Genomic DNA, 19,923 nt, shown 5'->3' with positions numbered 1-19,923 from the left:
CCTGTCCACCCCAAGGCATCCACTCTGTCCCCAGGTAAGCTCACTCTGTCCTCTCAGGCTGGGGTGGGCAAGCATGGTACCCTGACCACCATATCACAGGAAATGCTGATTACCCCCAGGAGAGCACACAGCACCTTGCTGAGCCCTTTCTCTCTGGGCTTTGCTTCCTTTCCCTTCCCACCAGTTTAACATGTGCTTCCTGGGCCACTCCCGTTTCCTTTACACATTAGCGGATGGGATATCCAGTTAATGGTGGGTCACCTGTGCCTCTTGGTGCTTGGTCAGGGGCAGTGTGGAACCCCAGCGCATAGTGGTCAGCGGTCTGGGGCCAGGGAGTGATGCCTTGACCCTTCCCTGGCTGCTCTTGGTAATGCTACTATTCCTCAGAAAGTTGGCCACAGCATCACCTCTGACCTTGGCAAGACTTTGGCTCCAAGTTTTCTTAAGGAGCACCTATGAGGGTGTGGACCTGGGGGAACCCTGCTGTGTCACTCCTTGGAACCTTGCCAGATAGAGTGATGCCCTCATGTCATGAAGGCCAGAAGTGTCTGTCCGGATGGGTCTGTGGGTTCTGCTCCCCTTGCCTTCTCTATTTCCCTCAGGGTCAGGGCCTGGGACTGGGAGCTTGGGGTAGAGTGGGAGGAGCCTGCATCAGCCCATTCATTCTGGCCATTGTGTTCCTCATACTCCAGGAGCAGAGGTAAGGACACTGGTCTGACCATACTGGTCTGTACCCAGATTTGGGGACCCAGAAGGCTTTACTTCCAGAGCTGTCAGAGCACGTGCTGGCCTCCAGAGAATATGGAAGCATCTGTCAGTCGTGGCCCAGGATCTGAGCATGTGGTTCTCAGAACTGGGCTGGATGTGCAAGTGTCAGGGGTGACTCCTCAGGGTTCTGGCCTGTCACCTAGAAAGGTCCTTCTAGAAAGCCAGCTTCTGGGATATGCAGTGTTACACCAGGCGACTACACACCCAGCTAGCCCAGGGCCCGCCATACAGTGTATTTGGCCGGGATCTGGCTGAGGTCACTGTGCCGCTTGTGACCCAAGACAGATGGAAGGACAGACCCAGGACTCCTCCCTGGCCTGCCATCCACTCTCCTCTCTCACCGCCTATTGTTTCCTGCAGAGTTCATCCTCTCGCTTCTGGAGAAGATGCAGACACAGGAGATCCTGAGGTTGCTGCGGCTTCCCGAGTTGGGGGACTTGGGCCAGTTTTTCCGCAGCCTCTCAGCTACCACCCTCGTGAGTGTGGGTGCTCTGGCTGCTGTCCTCGCCTACTGGTTCACGCACCGGCCAAAGGCCTTGCAACCACCATGCAACCTCCTGATGCAGTCAGAGGAAGTGGAGGTGAGCAGAGTGCAAGCAGCTGGTCTGTGGCAAGTAGCAGGTAGAGGCGTTTTGAAGGTAGAAGCCCCACTTGCAGCTGATTTGACCCAAAATGGTACAGAGAATCTTGTTTTCCCCTGGCAGTGAGCCAGTAAGACCCCCAGGGGCCTCGAACAGGGTCTCCGACACAATGCTCCTCTGCCTTTTCTAGGAACTGAGCATGAGCCCTGGGCAGAGCCCAACTTGGCCTTGCACTGGATCTCTAGTTTATCTGCTTCTTGGGTGGGAAGCCTTGGCTCCCTGGTGCTTCAGTAGAAAGCCTAAGGTTCTCAAGGGGCCACCAGGTAACTTCCCTCTTGGTCTCCCCATGTCAGCCCCTGGTCTAGAGCTGGGACTCAGAACTGAGCCCACCCCATGGCCCTGTCTTCCCAGGGCACATGGGCCCCCAGGAGGGCCACCAAGGAGAGGAAGGGCAGTGGTCCGGCCTGGACAAGGGTATTCCAGGCTCAATCTAAAAGGACTGGTGAGAGTTCTTTCTTTCTTAAGCTTATGAAATTTATTTTGCCTTTTAAAAAATTGTCTTTTTCCTATTTATTCATTTTGACTAGTTAACATATTCACACTTCCAAAGAGGAGAAGTTGTAGACTGAAGATCTACTTTCTTCCCCTCGCCTGCAAGTTCTCCTCCCCAAGGAACATTCCATGAGCAAATGGATAGTTATCTGCCCTCTTTTTTTTTTTTTTTTTTTTAAGATTTTATTTATTTATTTTAGAAAGAGAGAGTGAGAGAGGAGAGGAGGTGGAGAAGGAGAGGGAGAGAGAATCTTGAGCAGACTCTGTGCTGAGCATGAAGCCTGGGAGGAGAGGGTGCTTAATCTTACGATCTGAACCGAAATCAAGAGTCAGATTCTTAATTAATCCTCTGAGCCACCCCAGCACCCTGCCCCTCTTTCTGAATACTAACTTGCTGCACACACAGTTCAGTGTCTTGCTGTTTTGCTGTTAAGGGTGCATCTTGGCAACCATGAGCATAGCAGAGTTTTGGGTGGTCAGAGAAGATGCAAGTCTAGATAGGACAGGGATCTTTCAGGGCACTTTTCCAGCAGGAGGCATGATGTGTGCAAAGGTGTGGATATGTGATCTTGCACCTGGTGGCTTTGGGAAATTATAATTCACATGGAATGGCTGGACAGTGGAGGGGGTAACCCTGGACTAGCAGAGTGGTGACCAGAACGGCCTCTGGTGACCCACAGCCCCAAAAGGTTGGCCATGCTTCTTACTAGCTATATGGTCCTTGGCAGTTTCTTAACTCTCTGAGCCTCAGTGTCCTCAACTGCCAAGTGGGTAATAAAAAGAATGCCCACTTCCTAAGATTGTGGTAAAGACTTGATAAGATGACACAGAGAAAGCACTAGACTAACTGTTTTGGTAGGCTTGTAATTACAACTTGTTTGGAGAGGCCAGTAAGGACAAAGCCCGATGGTCTAGGAGCCTGGAGGCAGGCAGCATGGATTTGCTTTGGGTTTTCAGTAGTAAAGAGCCACAGGTCCAATTTGTGATGTAGAAGGATTGAGAGTCCTGGACAGGAGTGTTCCCAGGCAGGTACCTTCAGCCAGTACACAAACTAATTCATACTACTATGTGAGTGATGGATGGCACCTAAATGATTCTTAACATAGGGATGCAGCAGTAGCTGGTGATGAGGACCATCCCAATGCCAGAGGATGACCTGACACCTACTGGCACTCCCCACGGAGTGACCCATAGCTGTATATGAACCGTAACTGGAATTCTGGATGTTTTGTGGGTGTTGCGTGCACCTATGGGAGACCAGCATACTGGGCCTATGTGCATGAGCCAACTGCGTTGGAGTGAGGGGGCGTACAGGTCAAGTGTGGAGGTCGTGTGTGTGCCATCCAGGTGTTCTATCTAGGCCCCATGTGTGAATGCGTACAGCATGTCACAGTCCCACCTGTGTGGCCCTGGTGGGCGTCCACGCTGTGTACAGCCTGGTGCGTCCTGGTGCCCTCTCCTGATACCTCTGCCTGCCTCAGTCAGCTTCCCTGGCCTGTGCTTGGCTCGTAGGACAGTGGTGGGGCCCGGCGATCTGTGATCGGGGATGGCCCTCAGTTGCTCACCCACTATTATGATGATGCCAGGACCATGTACCAGGTGTTCCGCCGTGGGCTCAGCATCTCAGGTAAGAGGGGGCATAGGGGTGTGCAGGAGCTGTGGTGGGAATGAGCAGGTACAAATGTGGGGAGGGGCAAGCCAGGTACTGGGGGTCTGGGAGGAGAGCGGTACTAGGGTTCAGAGGAGAAAAACCACTGTTAGCTCTTCTCCTGCCCAACTGGAGAAGTAGCTGCAGTATGTGGCCGAAGGGCTGACCTCAGCTTTGTTCTAGCACTTAGGACTTCCTGACCTTAAGCTGGCTCTTAGCCCATACTTTATACTCCCTCCCATAGGCAGCCCCTCATAAGCTTCATACTGCCAGAGCACTGGCTGGCACGGTTCAGAACCTGGGCCTCTGCGATGTCTAGGTGGGCCAGGGTAGGGGGCAAAAGGAGATGGTCCAACAGAGGCAACTTTCCATGGCTAGGTCTGCCCCATGGCTAGGTCTCTGTGTCCTCCTGGGGCTGCATCAGACAGGTCATGGTGGGAACTGGCATTGTGTCATTCCCCATTCCTGGGCCTCCCTGATCCCTGAGGACACATCATGCTGTGCACTTTAGGCCTTCTTGGGCTTCAGCAGGTTAGACAGGGAGCTAAGGGGCAGTTCGCCTGACTCCTAAATTAGCCACCCCACGGCCTGGGATGGCCATTCAGGCATCTGATGAGCAGCTGCAGGTGACAGCCCACCCTACCGTCCTCCCTGGCACGAGACCCGCTTATCTCCCTGCAGGGAATGGACCCTGTCTTGGCTTCAGGAAGCCGAAGCAACCTTATCAGTGGCTGTCCTACCAGGAGGTGAGTGACAGAGGACAGGCCCCACCCTGTCAACCCATGTAGACCTGGCATTGGGGGGTACATGGGCACCCTGCAAGGTCTCAGAGGGTCATTGTTTCCTTGTCTGGCCTGTTTGCCAGACTCCTGGCAGCTACCTCACAGGGCTTCCAGCCGATCTGTGTAGGGATTTGGGAAGGTCTCAGAACTGTAAGAATCCCCACCTGGGGATCTCTCTTCCCTGATGAACATTGCTTTCCATCGCTTCCCCATGTCTGTGTGCAGGTGGCTGACAGAGCTGAATTTCTAGGGTCTGGACTTCTCCAACATAATTGTAAACCAAGTACAGATCAGTTTATTGGCGTTTTTGCTCAAAATCGGCCAGAGGTAAGCATCTGCCTTGAATGGTTTTAGAGGTATCAGTGGAGTAGGGGTTTGAGTATCATACACAGCCCTGCTCCCATCTGGGACAAGAGGAAAAATGGATATCCTTGGTGTATGCCACCTCTCAGTCTCTTGGGTTTGCCTCTAACCATGAGTGGACAACCCAGACAAGCTCGGTCTATCCACATCAGCCAGCCCCACAAATAGCTGTTCCCTGAGCCATGTGGGAAGAAGGACCCAAGGAAGAAGGCCATGCAAGCCCTTTTAAGTAGACTTGGGGCTGTTTGGAGTCTCAGAATTCCCTGGGGCATGCATGATCCCGAAGGCTGTGTGTAAGTGGGCACAACCAACTGGCTTCATAGATGCCTTGCCACATGGAGAGGGCCAGAACAGAACCTTCTCAGTAGGACCCAGAACAAGTCCTCCAGTTGCCTGGGCATAAGGGCCGTATAGCCCTCCTATGTGCTCTGGGCTCCCCCAACCCCAGACCCATGTGTTTCCACAGTGGATCATCGCAGAGCTTGCCTGCTACACATATTCTATGGTGGTGGTCCCGCTCTATGACACCCTGGGCCCTGGTGCTATCCGCTACATCATCAGGACAGGTGAGCCCCTACATCCCCTTCTTGTCACTGGCAGCCAGCCCTCCAAATCCCCAACTCTCATGTTATACTACTTGTCTGACACTGATAAGCTCTTGGCTTCCATTCTCAAAGAACATTTTCCATTTTGGCCCTTGAGTTGGCTTTCCCCACTTGGACTTCACCTAAAGGCACCTTCCATGGGGCCTAGCTATCATGAAGGAACCTCTGCACCAGCCCCCACACAGGCTTCCAGTTCCCTGAGGGTTAGTATAGCTTGGGGCAGATGCCCAGGGGCAGGGGCGGGGGTGGCAAATAGTTCATGCAGACCTGAGATTATGGAGCCTGAGCCTGTAGTGAAGGAATGCTTGGAATCTGCTCTAGGAGATTCCCTGGCCTTTTGTCCTTGGCTTTTCCCTAGCTCCCTGCGTTTTCCTTTCTGTATAGCACACAGCCCCACGTGCCTATCTTTTTTTTTTTTTTTAAGATTTATTTATTTATTTGACACAGAATGAGAGAGAGAGATCACAAGGCACACACAGAGGAGAAGGGGGAAGCCGGCTCCCTGCTGAGCAGAGAGCCCGATGCAGGGCTGGATCCCAGGACCCGGAGATCATGACCTGAGCTGAAGGCAGAGGCTTAACCACTGAGCCACCCAGGCACCCCCGTGTTGTGCCTATCTTAATGCATTTATTTATACGCAAGCTCGGGCACACCCAGACTGTGGTTCTGTGGCTTGGCCCATGTACCCATGGTCACAGCCTATGCCCACACAGCATGACTTTCCCTTCAGCTGACATCAGCACCGTAGTTGTGGACAAACCTCAGAAGGCTGTGCTGCTGCTGGAACATGTGGAGAGGAAGGAGACTCCAGGGCTCAAGCTCATCATCATCATGGAACCGTTTGAGGAAGCTCTGAAAGACAGAGGGCAGGAGTGCGGGGTGGTCATTAAGTCCATGCAGGCTGTGGAGGTGAGGCTCTGCTCCTGGGCTGTTCTTGGGCCACAGCTGGCAGGCTACCCAGCCAGAGCAGCTGGTTATCTGCCCCTCTCGTGCCCTGGGGTGGGTGTCTTAGGTCATAAGGACATGTCAGGGTTGAAACAGGGCAGGCTTCATGAGGGCTGATGGTGGGGGCTGGGACCAGGGTGCCTATGGGCATCCTCTAGGCAGCAGGCTCCGTTGGCTGGCACAGTTAATGACATAGGCACCAACAGGGGATGGGGGTCCCAGCCTGCCCAGAATTACTCATGTAGCCTCTGGGGCTGCCTTTTCTCCAGCCCATCTGAACCCGAGGACTATAAACAGACATTATAGGAGTCTTTGAGGTTCTTTAAATGTGCAGAGACTCCCAGCGGCCAGCGGAACTAGTTTTTCTGTGTGTGACCTTCCTCGAGGTGTTGGTTTAGTGGCAGCTTATGGCCTGCTAGCGTGACACAGGCCATTCTGGCCTCCAGGGCCTCATGCCCTGCTCAGTAGCAGCTGACCTCCACCGTACCTTCCTGGACATCAGCTCCTGGGCTCCCCCCTTCTCTTCCTGCATGCTTGTCTATTCTGGACAATGCTTGTAATAGCTGTGCACTTGTACCCTTCCATGGCTTTTGGGGGCCACATTTACACTGGCAGCCCCCATCTGCCCCTCCAGCCCTGACCCTTTATCTGGAAGTCCCAGCCACCTAGCCCCTCTGTCCTGAGCACTTGTCCAGATGGGCACCTCAAGCCATTTCCCACTGTGCATGGACACAGTGCCTCACCTTTCCCTGGGCCTCAGCCCCTTGTCTATAATGTGTGGGGTGGCCCAGGCCTGGATGCGTATTTGAGGAGAGACTGCTCAGGTGGTTTCTCCACATGGGCTACATCTGGACGGGGAATCCTGAACTCTAGACTCAGCACAAGAGCAAGGCATAGTAGGCTGAGTTTGTTTTGATTTTTTGTTTCCTCGTTTGATTTGATGGATGAGAACTTTTGAGCATTTAAAAATGGTACCTTTCTCTTCCAGGAGTGTGGCCAACAGAATCATCAGGCTCCTGTGGTAAGCTCCTCTGCCAGCAGGTCTTTCTTGAGCAAGATGCTGTGCAGAGCTGATCCTCACAGACACCCCCCTCCCCAGGAGCTTGATAAGAGGTCAGAGTAGCACCCCTGTGCTGATTAACAACTACACTAAGCAGCTTGTGAAATGCATGCTCAAAGTGCCAGGACTTCTGTGGGTGAGGATTTAGAAAGTGACCTGGAACAGGAGTCAGGTGTTGAGGAAGGAGGGAAAAAGGGCAGCCAATCCTGGCCTCTCTTAGTTCTCCAGGAGGATTTTCTTTGGGACAGTGCATGGTTTTCTTTGACGGTAGTGAACTCTGTAAAGACGGGGAGAGCAGAAGCTGTCTTTCTTCATTTTTGCTTTGTGATTTTTTTTCTGTGTTGCCCTCAAGTGATACTGCCTGGGGTTGAGTCACCAGTGACACTCACTGGCCCTGGGAGGGCCCTGTAGGGGTTCTCAGCTTGCTTACAAGGCCTCTTGCCTTCACTCCTCCCTCTAGCTTAGCCCTTCCCCTCTTCTTGCAAGGCCCTGAGTTTTCTCATACATGGGCTGGCCATCACAGGTGGCTCTGGGAGGTGCCCACCTCCCACACACAAAAAACCAGCCTTAGACTGCTGTTCTCCGACCCCCTGGCATGCCCTTGCTTCTACCAGGCCAGTTCTCTCCCAGAGCCCATCCTCTGTTCCATTTGTCTGGAGGGATCTGGCTTGTCCCTCATTCTGAACTTGTGTCATGTCCTCTGCATGTGATCAGATGTGCTCAGCTCTTCTGGTGACCCCAGGACTGTGTATCCTGTGTCAAGGACAAGGGCCTGACGCAGAGCAGTCATGGTGACACATGGGTGACCCAGTGGTCACCCAGTGGGAAGCTCAGTTCCTGCGCCACATGTTCTGCTCCCAAGCCTAACCACAGACATTTGGAAGAAAGTGGGAAGGAAGGACCACTGGATCACATGCCTCAGGCCTAGATGTGGCCACTGCAGCCCAGTCCCATCTAGAATTGAACTCTGATTCAAGTCAGGGAGGCAGCAGATGCCGGTGAGAGGTTTGTGGGACAGATGGACTTCCAAGCTCCTATTAGGGTTCCTCAGCCTCTCCTCCCCTTTCCCAGGGACATGCCAGCCTGCCCTTCTGACTTCAGTGTGCAGGGCATGCGCCTGGGCCCACATGGCCCCATACCCACACATGGCGGGTGGGGGCGCACAAAAGGGCCGGCTGGTAGAGAGGCCTGGAGATCCTGGGCCCTGGTTGGCCACACTGGGTACCTTGAACTCACGCCTCTTCTCCACCCTGCAGCCCCCGAAGCCCAGCGACCTCTCCATTGTGTGTTTCACAAGCGGCACAACAGGTGAGCAGAGGTGCCCAGATCACCATCCGGGGCCACGGGCAACCTTCTCTAGCAGCCTTGGTGGGGCGGATTCAGGGCTCTCTGGTGTCCTGGGCGGCATGGGCTGAGCCTTGTCCTATGGCTGGCTCCAGACACTGGGCCCTTCCTGCCACTCCCAGTGCCCAGTAGGAGGCAGCCCAGGTGGCTGGACGTGAATGGACAGTGTAGTCTGAGAGGCGTGGGGTCGGGGCTCACCAGTACCTAAACTGGGGTCAGAGGAGGACTGGGTAGCCGAGTCACTTCATCCCTCCCTGAGAAGCAGCTCTCACCCCGCTGCTTCCTGCCCCTGGCTGGCCTTTGTGTCAGAGATGGGGAAGAAGTGTGGGGTTTGGTGTCTGAGAGCCTCAGTTTGAATCCCACTTCCCCTACTTGCTGGGGGGTCTGAGCCAGTCACGTAAACTTGCTGCCACCACTCTGCCCAGCTTCTCACCTGGGATGGGGGCTCTTGAAAGTGCCAAAGAAGAGAGGGGATATAATGTGAAAAGGTGGTGCAAAGGCTCTGTGGTGGGGTGGGGTGGGGCTGGTGTGCTGTGGGCATGGCTGTGGGGACAAGGACAAGCAGAAGTGACACCCACATGCCTGGCGCTGACAGAGGAGGGCACACAGCTGCATAGCAGGGACAGCCAAGGCAGGCTGCGTGGGGGTGGGGTCAGGATGCACACGATAATGCACACAGCACGTCATAGTCTGCAGTGCCCTGTGGACCCAGGGACTGAGCTGCTGGGGCTTCTGCACAGCCTGTGAGGCCAGCAGGTGTTGGGGGTTGGCCAGGGGGCCTCCACTAGCAAGTGGAGGTGGGGGACTGGGGCCCTGCTCCTGTGATCCCCAGGCCAGCGCTCTTCCCCTTTGCTGCTCCATCTCATCTTTGGACTTGGGAAGTTGCTTGTCTTTTCTCCGAATGGGCAACGAGTTTCTAGCCTTCTTTTTCCAGACTGAGGACTGGCCTGCCTTGGTGATAGCTCTTGGTGGGGTGGGCAGTGAATCTGGGGCTTCTGACGCTTTCCACACACACAGCCTCTAAGTCCGACCAGCCCCATGAGCAGGACTCTCCATGAAGACGGATCACCATAAACTTGGCTTTGTTGGATCAAGATGGATCTTTGCCATTAACTCGGGTTTGAGGGTTTCTACCACATTGCTAATTTTTTTTTTTTTAAAGATTTTATTTATTTATTTGACAGAGAGAGATCACAAGCAGATGGAGAGGCAGGCAGAGAGGGAGATAGAGGGAAGCAGGCTCCCTGCTGAGCAGAGAGCCCGATGCGGGACTCGATCCCAGGATCCTGAGATCATGACCTGAGCCGAAGGCAGCGGCTTAATCCACTGAGCCACCCAGGCGCCCCACATTGCTAATTTTTGTCAGACAAGAAGTAATGTAGCATTTGCTCTCCAGGGGCTGACATCTAGATTCAAACCAGAATTCAGAAACGCCCTTCAGGTTTATATTGTTCTTTGTCATGAGGTTCAGGACATAAACTTTTAGTGACCTGTCTTTCCAGCCTGGTCTGGGGAGCACGTGACCACTGTGGCCTTTAGCTTTGGATCCTTGCCCTTCAAGCGTGCAGCTAGGCTTTTCCTGAGTCACTTGATGTTGCCGTGTTTCTGGAAAAGAACCTCACAACACAGAAATGTACTGTCACCTGGCTGGAAAGGGCAGGCCTCCTGTCTAGCACTTTTGCAGACCATGAAGTCACTGCAGGAAAGTGCAGACCATGAAGTCACTGCAGGAAGCTAAGCTGTCCTGCCAAGGCTCTGGGTGGTGGCAGTGGGACATACAGAGCTTGGCCAACAAGTGGTGATTTAGTGCCCAAGCCTCCTACTCCCGCTAGTGCTGGGGGCAGAGCTGGAGGATGGAGCACAGCTCTCATTGTCCTGCCTGGCAGTACCTGGATTTCCTTGGCCCTCGCCTGAACTTGCTGTGCCCCGGTAGCCTTCCTGTTGTTGAGCACATCAGCAAGGTGTGTCACAGCCCCAAACCAGCTTCCCTTCCATACCAATCATCCTGGCTCCCAGCTTCATCAAGAGCCACACTGTTCTTTCAGTGGGGAAAGATAGAAAATATAATCTAAACCTGACATTTGGTGATTCTGGTGAAATCATTCTAGGAAGATTTTCTTCTTGGTATGTGATGGAAACCTCTGTGGAAATTTGTAGCATAAGCCGTGCTTTGGAGCCCATAGTCAGGCCAAGAGGGCGCTGGAGGCGGTGAGAGCTTGGAATTCATCCGTCCTCAGGGGTGGCTACTGGCTGGGTGTGTGGGTTGGTTGTTCATAATTCATAAAATGACTATTAGCTGGACAGGAATCTGACACCCCCTTCTCCCCAAGAAAAGAAGATTTGTGGTATAATATGGCCCAGTTTGGGAAATTGGGCCCCATGAATAATTAAGATGTATTCTATGAGGACATGTACCCTCTCCTCCCAGAGAAGAAAACATACCTTTCTTAACTGGTATGCTTTTAGCATTCTTTTCCTACTTTATGTAGATTGACTCAGCACATTTGTGGAGCACCCAGTATGCATCAGACCAGTGCTGGGGGCTGAGGTCACAGGGATGGCTAAGCCAGAGCCCTGTCTCCATGGGCTCACAGCTCATGTCACCTAGCCGTTTGGTACCATGTGGTCACTGCCCCAAGGGTCCGCATCCTAGCGTGCCTGCAGCACTCGGCCACTGCGGGACGGGAAGAGCACGACAGAAAATGTTCCCAGAGGAAGTGCATCTGCGGAGTCCCGGAACATTGGTAGCTGGAGGAGAACAGGAGGAAGGGCATTCTCGGGAGGGGGATCAGCATGTGCTGGGGATCAGCATGTGCTGAGGATCAGCGGCAAAGAAGAAAATGTTGCTTTGAGGGAGAGCTGAATGAAGGAATAGCAGTCTCAGGCCAGATCCTGGAAGCACTGGCAGGAGATGAGTGACAGGGGCTGGGGTTTCAAATGGAGGCTAAGCGGGTGCAGCTGGAGACGCTGGAGGAGAACAGACTCTGTCAGTGTTGTCTGGTGGCTGCGCCATACAGAGGATGCCACTGCAGAAACACTTGCTGGTGCTCTTGGCAAAGGCTAATCGTGGAGTGGAGGCTGGATGTAGACGCTGATGGTAGGGGAATGCGGAGTGAACGGGAGGTGAGGATGTCACTTCAACAGGTATGGATAATTCCTTCAAGAAGCTTGGCCACGTCACCAAAAGGCCTGCTCCAGAACATTCATGACCTCGCTGTGTGGAGAGTCAGAATCTGGAAACAAGTCCAGTGCCCATCAGTGATGGAATGGTATACCCCAGTAGAACATCCACCTCACCGTATGCTGAATGAAAGAATCCAGGCACAAAAGAGTGCATGATTTCTTTGACTTAAAGTTACAAACATAATCCACTAGTCTACGCTTTTAGAAGTCAGGCTAACGGTTGCCTTCCAGGATAAGGGGGCCCTGGATTACCGATGGTGTTCTATGTCTTGACCTGGTGCTGGTTGCACAGGTAAGTTCACTTTGAGAAAAAAAAAAATCTGTTGAACCATATACTGATTTGGGCACTTTACTATATATGTATGTTGTGCTGTAAGAGAGATCTGTAGGAAAAAACATACATTGGCTCTGAAGGAACAACAGAGCAAGAGTAGAGCTGGCAGAGGCTGGGAGGGGGTGGGTTCTTGTTATTTTCTTGGAAACCCCTGCAAGTGTTTCTTGGTATCGAGAAAGAGCCACTAGAGACAGAGAAAGGGAGGTGCTGCTCAGTGCAGCCGAGCCCCCGTAGCTTTGGTTTGGACTGGAGGAGAGAGGAGGCTTCCAGGTGCCACCAGGAAAGAGATGTGCCCTGCCTAGAGAAGGGAGGAAGAGTGGGTAGAGGCATCTCCTCTGTTCTAATTGAGGACACCCAGGAAAGCTCACTCATATGCAGTCCTTTTGCTGAGCATGAAGATGCCCCAAAGCCTTACGTCTGTGGCAGCTCAGAGATAGGAGCTTGGGAAAATATTCTCCTTGGCCTATTTATTTTACACCATTCAGTTCAAGACTTAGGTGACTATATGCATGAAACTACATCTCAGCACTCCTGCTCTGCAGCTTTAGGAGAATTTCTTTACCAGTCTTAAGCCCCCACTTCTTTGGATATAAATGAAGCCATTCATGGAGCGCCTGAGTGGCTCAGTTGGTTTAGCATCTACCTTCAGCTCAGGTCATGATCCCATGATGGAGCCTGAGTGGGGCTTCCTGCTCATTGGGGTGTCTGCTTCCCCATTTCCCTGCTCCTTCTCTCTCTCTCAAATGAAAAAAAAAAATCTTTAAAAGAAGTAAATGAGGCCATTTGATATTTGCAGCATAGACTGTTTTTAGAAATAACCGAGTTACCATGTATGAGATGCCCACCTAGCACAGTTCCCACAATGGTGGGTGTTCAGTAACTGGCTGCTATTAGAGTTACTACTTGTATTCCTACCAGCTCTCAAGTCTGATTGTTTACAAATAAAAAACTTTAAAAGTAGTGGGTATGGGGCTGTGAGGCTCAATCCTAAAGAAGGTGTGGGAGCCTCAAGCAGGGAGAATACTCTGCATTATAAATCTTCCCAAGCATTTCTGTTATCAGCCTCTTTTGTAACCCACCTTTGCATGAAAGCAGAAACAAGCAGCCAGAGGAACCTCTAGCTAGATGGCCCAGCACTACTCTCAATCCTGCTCCCACCCACCCCTGTAGAAGAGACCTGGAGCTCCTCCCACCCTCCACCAACACCATAACTGCTCTCACTTGGAGCCAGTATCCATCCAGGGCAGACCTTCAGTCAGTGAAATGCCTTTCTGCATATCAGCCGTGGATGGCCAGCCAAAGAATACTGACTAAAATCCAAATGACTTTTGCAGAATCTGCAAAGAAGAGTTCTTTAACTTCAGCAGCTGGAGAGAAAATAAATGGGAGTATGGCCAGGCTGTGAGTAGAAGGTTGGAAAGGGACAGTTGGTCTCATGTTGCTGAGATGTTGGAGCCCAGGCAGCACCTCCACTGATTTTGGAACAGAAAAGGAGAGAACCAGAGCAAACACTGGTTCTTTAACTTTGCTAGAGGTCTAGTGAGGAATGCTTCCCTGTTCCTCCATAAAACATTTGAAGGAAATACTACCAGAAGCAAGCATTTGTCCTGAATCAGAGAAGCAAGCAGAACTTTCCAAAGCCTTACCTCCCACTTCCTAGCTCGGACCTTGCGTCCTGTCCCAGGATTTGTTGTCAACATGTGCTTCTCCTTCTTCCTTTGGGACCACATGGAGGCATGACTTGAAGACATGATTTAAACATCTCTGGGAATATTTTAAAACTCTGTAACTCATTAGAAGTTTATAAAACCTCACTCATATCTGCAAGAAAGTTGGAGGAGGAGGAGAAACGCCAGAGCAAGAGAGGAGAGGCAGACCACCGAGCCAGCAGCCAGCCCTAGCTGGGGAGGGAAGAAGTGGAAGTAAAGTGGTCCAATTCGCACTTTGGATAGACACCTGCAGTTCTGCATTCAGTCCATCAGTGACTTACAACACCCCTGAAACTGACCTGACAATAACCAGAAAAAGCATGAGGTGCCTGTGTTTTCATCAAGGGGCAGAAGTACAATTCCCCACCACCCTCGCTGAGTAAAGGCCTAGATGGAGCCAAAGGTTTGTTTCTAAAGGGTACAAACTTTTTCTCTCAGTGTTGGAGAGGAAAAAGGTTTGTCTAAGTAGAACTGAGTAACTGCTAACATTATGTGTATTGTGGACTGAACCGAATGGAAGCTTCAAACAATTTTCATGAATGAAGACAACTTGCTCTTGAGATTCTCAGTCAACCACCTTGAGGTTGCATTAGGCATGAGCAGGTCAGCCAGCTTAGCAGATCTAAAGTTCTATAGCATTGGATAGTATTTCGTGGGAGTTCTGAGTTCATACCTAGTATTTTGGGGGTATTCCTTAGAAAATTCCAGAACTTGGGGATCCATAGGTGAAAATTCCCCAGAATAGTCTATGGATCCAGAGATCCTGTGGGATTTGTACATAGGAGATGATTCAGGAACAGTTCCTAATATGGGCTTGGGTTTGAGGAAAGATGCTGGGATGAAAGAAAGACCACCAGATGTAAAACAGATCCCATGGGTCTTCATTTGAAAAAAAGAAAGATATTTTGGCAGCTACATATTAAAGCCCTGTAACCTTCTGCATCTCCCCACCCCCCCAAACCCTCTGTGATTTGCAGAATGGGTGTTTGTGCCAGAGCACTTGTTAAAACCCCACCCACCATGCGTCTTGGTCAGACTGAGACACTCCTGTGTCTGACAGACGGAGTGCCAGTTAAGGTGAGCACACAGACCACACAAGATAGAATTATGAGAGTAACTTGACTTTTGACTCCATCTATGCCTTTAAAGTTACTCAGTGGGAACTTTTTCTGCCGTAGGGTGAAAACAGGGACCTCTTGTGTTTTTTTGGTCACTGTCATGTCAATTTCATAGGTGTCGTAAGTCACCAACGGTCTGAATTCATAACTGCAGGTGTCCATCCAAAGTGCGAATCTGATCACTTTGCTGCCATGTTTTCCCTCCCCAGCTGGGGCTGGCTGCTGGCCTGGTGGCCTGTCTCTCTCCTCTCACTCAGGTGTTTCTCCTCCTCCTCCCACTTGCTAATAAAGCTTTGGGCCCTCTCCCACCACGTGAAAATGGGGAGGGAGAAAAAGGAAGTGGGAAAGGGAAGTGGAGAGGCAGTTTGGGGCAGGCCTTTAAAACTTGCTCTTTGTATCATGACCACTTGTGGGAGTTGTCCTGATTGCTGGCAGTGTTCTCTGGGTTGTCTGCTCCCTCCTCCACTCCACCTTTGGCCTGTGGCCTACGACAGCTTCCTTCTGAGTCGGAGGAAACTGGCCAGTGGACAAGACTTCTTAACCCCCCATTCCCAGTACCCCCTAAGACTAATGTTCTTTCTGCAAACTCCATAACCAGTCCCTGGGATTTATTTGTTTGCAGACACGCTTTTTACACTTCTCACCGGGACCCTCAGCTACAGGGAACATGATCAAGTTCTGAGTTAACGTGGATTTGGGGTTGGGAAAGAAGACACCCCCCACCCCCGCATTCTTCCCTGCTTTGATGGGCTATGGAACTATGTAGTTCTTTCCGAAGAAATTCTCACAGATCCATTCCTCCATTTCTCCCCCTCCCTCTCCTCACCTCCACTTCCTCCTCTCTCCCTTCATTCCCCCTCCTTCTGTCCCCCTCCTCCCCCTTCCTCTTTTCCCTCTTCTTTTTCTTGTTCCTTTTCTCCTCCTTCGCCTTCTTCTCCTCTTTTTTCTTCCCCTCCTCTTCCTCCTCCTCCCATCCTCCTCCTCCTTCCCCTTGTTCTTCTTTCTTCTTCTTTCCCCTCCCCCTCCTCCTTCCCCCCTCCCCCTCTTTCCCCTCCCCCTCCTGGTCCTCCTTCTCCCCCCCATCCTCCTCCTCCTCCTCCCTCTCCCCCTCCCCTCCCCTCTCTCCTCTTCCTCCCTCCTCCCTCCTCCTCCTTCCTCCTCTTCCTCTTCTTCTTCTTCTCCTCATCTTCCTCCCCCTCCTCCTCTTCCTCCTCTCATCCCCTCACTGAAGTAAATTTCATACAGCATAAAATTCAACATTTCAGTGTGAGCAATGTGGTGGCATATACTACAATACTCTTTTTATCTCGGGTCACTTAGTCCTTTTATGACCTCTTTCTAGGTGAGGGTTGCAAATTTAACATACTGGTTTATTTAATATTTCCTGGGTAAATTCTGCCCAGGGTCTGGTCTTTCACTTTTGGAGTTTCATGGTTATTGTAACTGCTGCCTTAGTGGAAACTTTTAATTTAACATTTTTTGCACATAGATTATATTCTTAGAACTTCTGAAAGCCCTGGGAGGTGGGCATTGTCTCTGTTTTACAGGTAAGCAAACAGAGGAGAAATGGCTTCCCTGTGTTCTGCTGGCGGTGACAGGCAAGGCCAGGAGTCAAGAGGCTGGTTAGATGTGTGTCCTATTCACCCTGATATGAAATGGTGACTAGCTGGCCTTCCTCCCCAGCCTATGGTGCCCTGGGTCCCCACCTAGCCCCTGTCTTCTGAGTAGAATTACCAGACCTGGGTTTCACTACAAGCAGTCCTGAAAGGTCTTATCAAGACAAAGTGAGAATATCCTCCTCCTGTCCTATCTCTGCCAGCAAGGGAGGGGCTGACCCCGTGCTCTGCTCCTCTAGGCTGGCTTGAGCCTGGGGCCTTCACAGGGGCTGCATGCTTCAAGGAAGTCCTCTGTCAGCACAGTGGGCTGCTGGATTCTGGAGACAGACCCGCTCAGCCCAGAAAGGAGCACAGGGTACTGAGTGTATGTGAGGAGACTGGGGGATGACAGTTTGTGCTCCCCCATGGAGGCAGAAGGAGGAAGGCACAGGTCATAAGTCAGGCCTTAAGGCACCCTGCCTGTGGGACTGTGTCACCTGTGTTCTGGTCCCAAGCTGCTCGGAGCTTCAGGGTGAGAGTCTCCGACATAGCACCCATCAGCCTAGGACTCTGAAGTGGCTGCAGATGAAGGCCAGAGGCTCGGGTGCTGAGTGTCTGGGACTGTCACCGTCCCAGTGGCCCTTGAGCTTCTAGCTGATTTGCCTTTTTGCTTTCTCTTTTTAGGAAACCCAAAAGGTGCGATGCTCACCCATGGGAACGTGGTGGCTGATTTCTCAGGCTTTCTGAAAGTGACAGAGGTGAATAAAGTAGATTCACTACACAGGTGTCTCTTGAGGACACCCTCAAGCCTCAGAGGTTTTTTGTTTGTTTTCTTTTCTTTTTTTTCCCCCTGATGTAATCTGAGCTGCCTTTCTTATGAAAGGCAGGATTTTCTCTTGTCATTTAGAGCAATCTGATTTTTATAAACACTTTAGCCCCCAAACCCTGAAATGACCCATGCCTGATAAATAGCCAGTTTGATTTCTGAGAGTGCTAAGATCCCAGAAAGAGAAACATGTAAACCTGTTTTTCATTTTTAACTGTGAAAATTGAAATATGTGTGGTTTTGCATGTACCTTTATTTAGAAAGTAATCCTTAATAACTTCTCTTTCACATAGGTCAGGGTTTAATTCAGTCATTTTGTGTTTAAGGACTGCTAGAGTCTGAGAAATAACGGCAACTGCTAATTTGTAAGACTGTACTTGGAAAGGTAAATCTAAAGTTAAAAAAAAAAAAGAAAAAGCTTGACATCTTGGCCTGACCAAGGCATGTTAGCATTTTATAACCAACTAAGAGAAGGATGTTTTTCCACAAGTGGTGAGTATCTATTTTTCCTGCAAGTTTCCTCAAGGAGAAAGGAATGTTCCTTTTCACGGAAGTCAGGCTTTTTCTCCACTGCGGAGAAAAACCTCTCTTCTGCATTCATGCCACGTGGCGGCATGGAGCATATGCCCCCCAGACACTGATAGATTTTAGTAGAATGGTGAGAGACTGTTGGAGGCTGAACCCATGTCAGGAGCCATAAGCCAGGCTCCCAGGGCTTGTCCAGACTGGTTCAGAAGCCAGCCCCGGGGAACGGGGAACGAAGGGCCTGTGAAAGGGTGGGGGTCAGGGCAGTCCACCGAAGGAGAGCTCCCAAGGACCTGGCCCACCCCCTGAGCACAGGCCTTGTGCAGCCCCTGTCACTGTGGTCAGTCCCATGTGCTTGTCAGGGGCAGGGGGGCAGAGCAGGGCTCCCTCTCAGCCTCCTCTACAGGCCCTGTCCCCAGGCTGTGGCATGCAGTGTCTGGTTCAGCCATCTGTCTGCCTGGGGCTTCTACCCCAGCTACAGCTGGTGCAGAGCTAGGGCGCCCCCAGGTCCCTTTTCTGGAAGGAGGACTTAGAAAGTGCCGACAAGGCAAGCCTCTCGGACTCCGCGCCCAGGTGCCGCAGGGAGATGGTGAAGGGGGCCTGGCCCCAGAGGAGACTTCCCTGCGGAGCTGGACTCTGCTGGTTTATGTGTGCTTCACTGGGCTTTTTGCTTCTGCAGATAACCTAGACCCACTGGCTGCGCCCTAACACTCCGCCTCCTACGCTGCCCTGTCTCTCTCTCCCTCTCTCCTTCCTGCGCCTTCCATCTTCCTCTCTCTCTCACACCGTTTCTCTCTCTCTCTCTCTCTCTCTCATATCTTGCCTCTCTCTCTCTCCCTCCCCCTACCACTCCATCCCTCCATTCCCCTTCCCCTCTTCCTGTTTGCCCCTCCAGGACCATTTTCTCTGTATTGTTTTATGACTCTCTCGTCGTCTTCCTGTCAGTGTTTCTTTCCTTTCTGTCTCCCATGCCCGTCACCTGCAGAAAGTGATCTTTCCGAGACAGGACGATGTGCTCATCTCCTTCCTGCCTCTGGCTCACATGTTTGAGAGAGTGATCCAGGTAAGACGCCCACCTGACTGACCGGGCCTTGCCTGGGCTCCTTCTGTTTTCTTACAGAGTCAGTGGGCTCCCACTTGTGCGGATGTGCACATTTCCTATTTGCCTTTAGCACACATGTTTGAGCGAATGGTGCAGGTAAGGCCCTGGCTCCAGAGAGGCACAGTCTGTGCCCAGAACCCAGAACCCTAGCAGAGTGTCACTTTGTCACTGGTGCCGTGAAGTAGAACTAAACTGCCCTGTCCTCAGAAGCTACCAAAAGGTCGGGGGATCTTGGCTTCCTGACTTCTCCCTCCTGGGGAGCCTCCAGTGCCTACCCCAGGCCTGCCTTGTCTTACTTGTGGTTATACCTCGGCTGAGAGAGGCCCCAGCTGTTGGCCCATGCTCAGAGAGGATCATAGCTTTGCAGAAGTATTTTGCATTCACATTCTGTACACTGTGGCTCCACTTATGGCCACGACACTTATGTACCATAACTTCCAGAACTCATGAACTCCTGGAAAGGAAAACAAGACAGTAAGGGTGGGGAATCAAACTGCCATGACCCCTTACTCCAGAGATGGGACCAGCATAATGATTAGTCCTGAGAACAGCCTTGCAGGGGTACAGAGGGAGTTGGAGGAGTCCACACAAGACTATGGGAACAAAGAATTTTCCAGGCATGCGTCACTCAGGGAACCAGCTTGTGAATAATCTGTGTATTTTTTTTAATTAATTTACTTATTGGAGAGAGAAAGAGCACAAGCAAGGGTGGCAGAGGGAGAGGGAGAAGCAGACTCACCGCTGATCAGGGAGTCTGATGTGGGGCTCGATCCCAGGACCTGGGATCATGACTCGAGCTGAAGGCAGACGCTTAACCAACAGAGCCACCCAGGCTCTCCTAAGCTGTATCTACTAAGCCTCTCCCATCTTGCTTAGAGGAAAG

The 19,923-nt window shown here is 51.7% G+C and overlaps 1 protein-coding gene across 6 annotated transcripts in view; it reads left to right on the top strand.

Annotated features, from left to right (window-relative positions):
• Positions 1-19,923, top strand: part of ACSL6 (acyl-CoA synthetase long chain family member 6) — a 60,012-nt gene that overhangs the window by 16,417 nt on the left and 23,672 nt on the right. For 5 of the 6 annotated variants that reach the window (XM_059174503.1, XM_059174506.1, XM_059174507.1 and 2 more), the window contains 10 exons: positions 1,129-1,349; positions 3,414-3,528; positions 4,231-4,295; positions 4,557-4,658; positions 5,161-5,260; positions 6,030-6,208; positions 7,233-7,265; positions 8,561-8,612; positions 17,272-17,345; positions 18,924-19,001. In XM_059174503.1, coding sequence (XP_059030486.1) covers positions 1,129-1,349; positions 3,414-3,528; positions 4,231-4,295; positions 4,557-4,658; positions 5,161-5,260; positions 6,030-6,208; positions 7,233-7,265; positions 8,561-8,612; positions 17,272-17,345; positions 18,924-19,001 — 1,019 coding nt within the window. Of the gene's footprint in view, positions 1-1,128; positions 1,350-3,413; positions 3,529-4,230; positions 4,296-4,556; positions 4,659-5,160; positions 5,261-6,029; positions 6,209-7,232; positions 7,266-8,560; positions 8,613-17,271; positions 17,346-18,923; positions 19,002-19,058; positions 19,137-19,923 lie in introns of all 6 variants that reach the window. The other variant, XM_059174504.1, reaches the window with a different exon arrangement.

This window comes from Mustela lutreola, chromosome 5, assembly GCF_030435805.1.
Source record: "Mustela lutreola isolate mMusLut2 chromosome 5, mMusLut2.pri, whole genome shotgun sequence".
In the NCBI taxonomy this organism is placed as follows: domain Eukaryota; kingdom Metazoa; phylum Chordata; class Mammalia; order Carnivora; family Mustelidae; genus Mustela; species Mustela lutreola.
The sequence above is the reverse complement of the archived record's forward strand: the minus strand, read 5'-3'. Positions and strand labels throughout refer to the sequence as shown.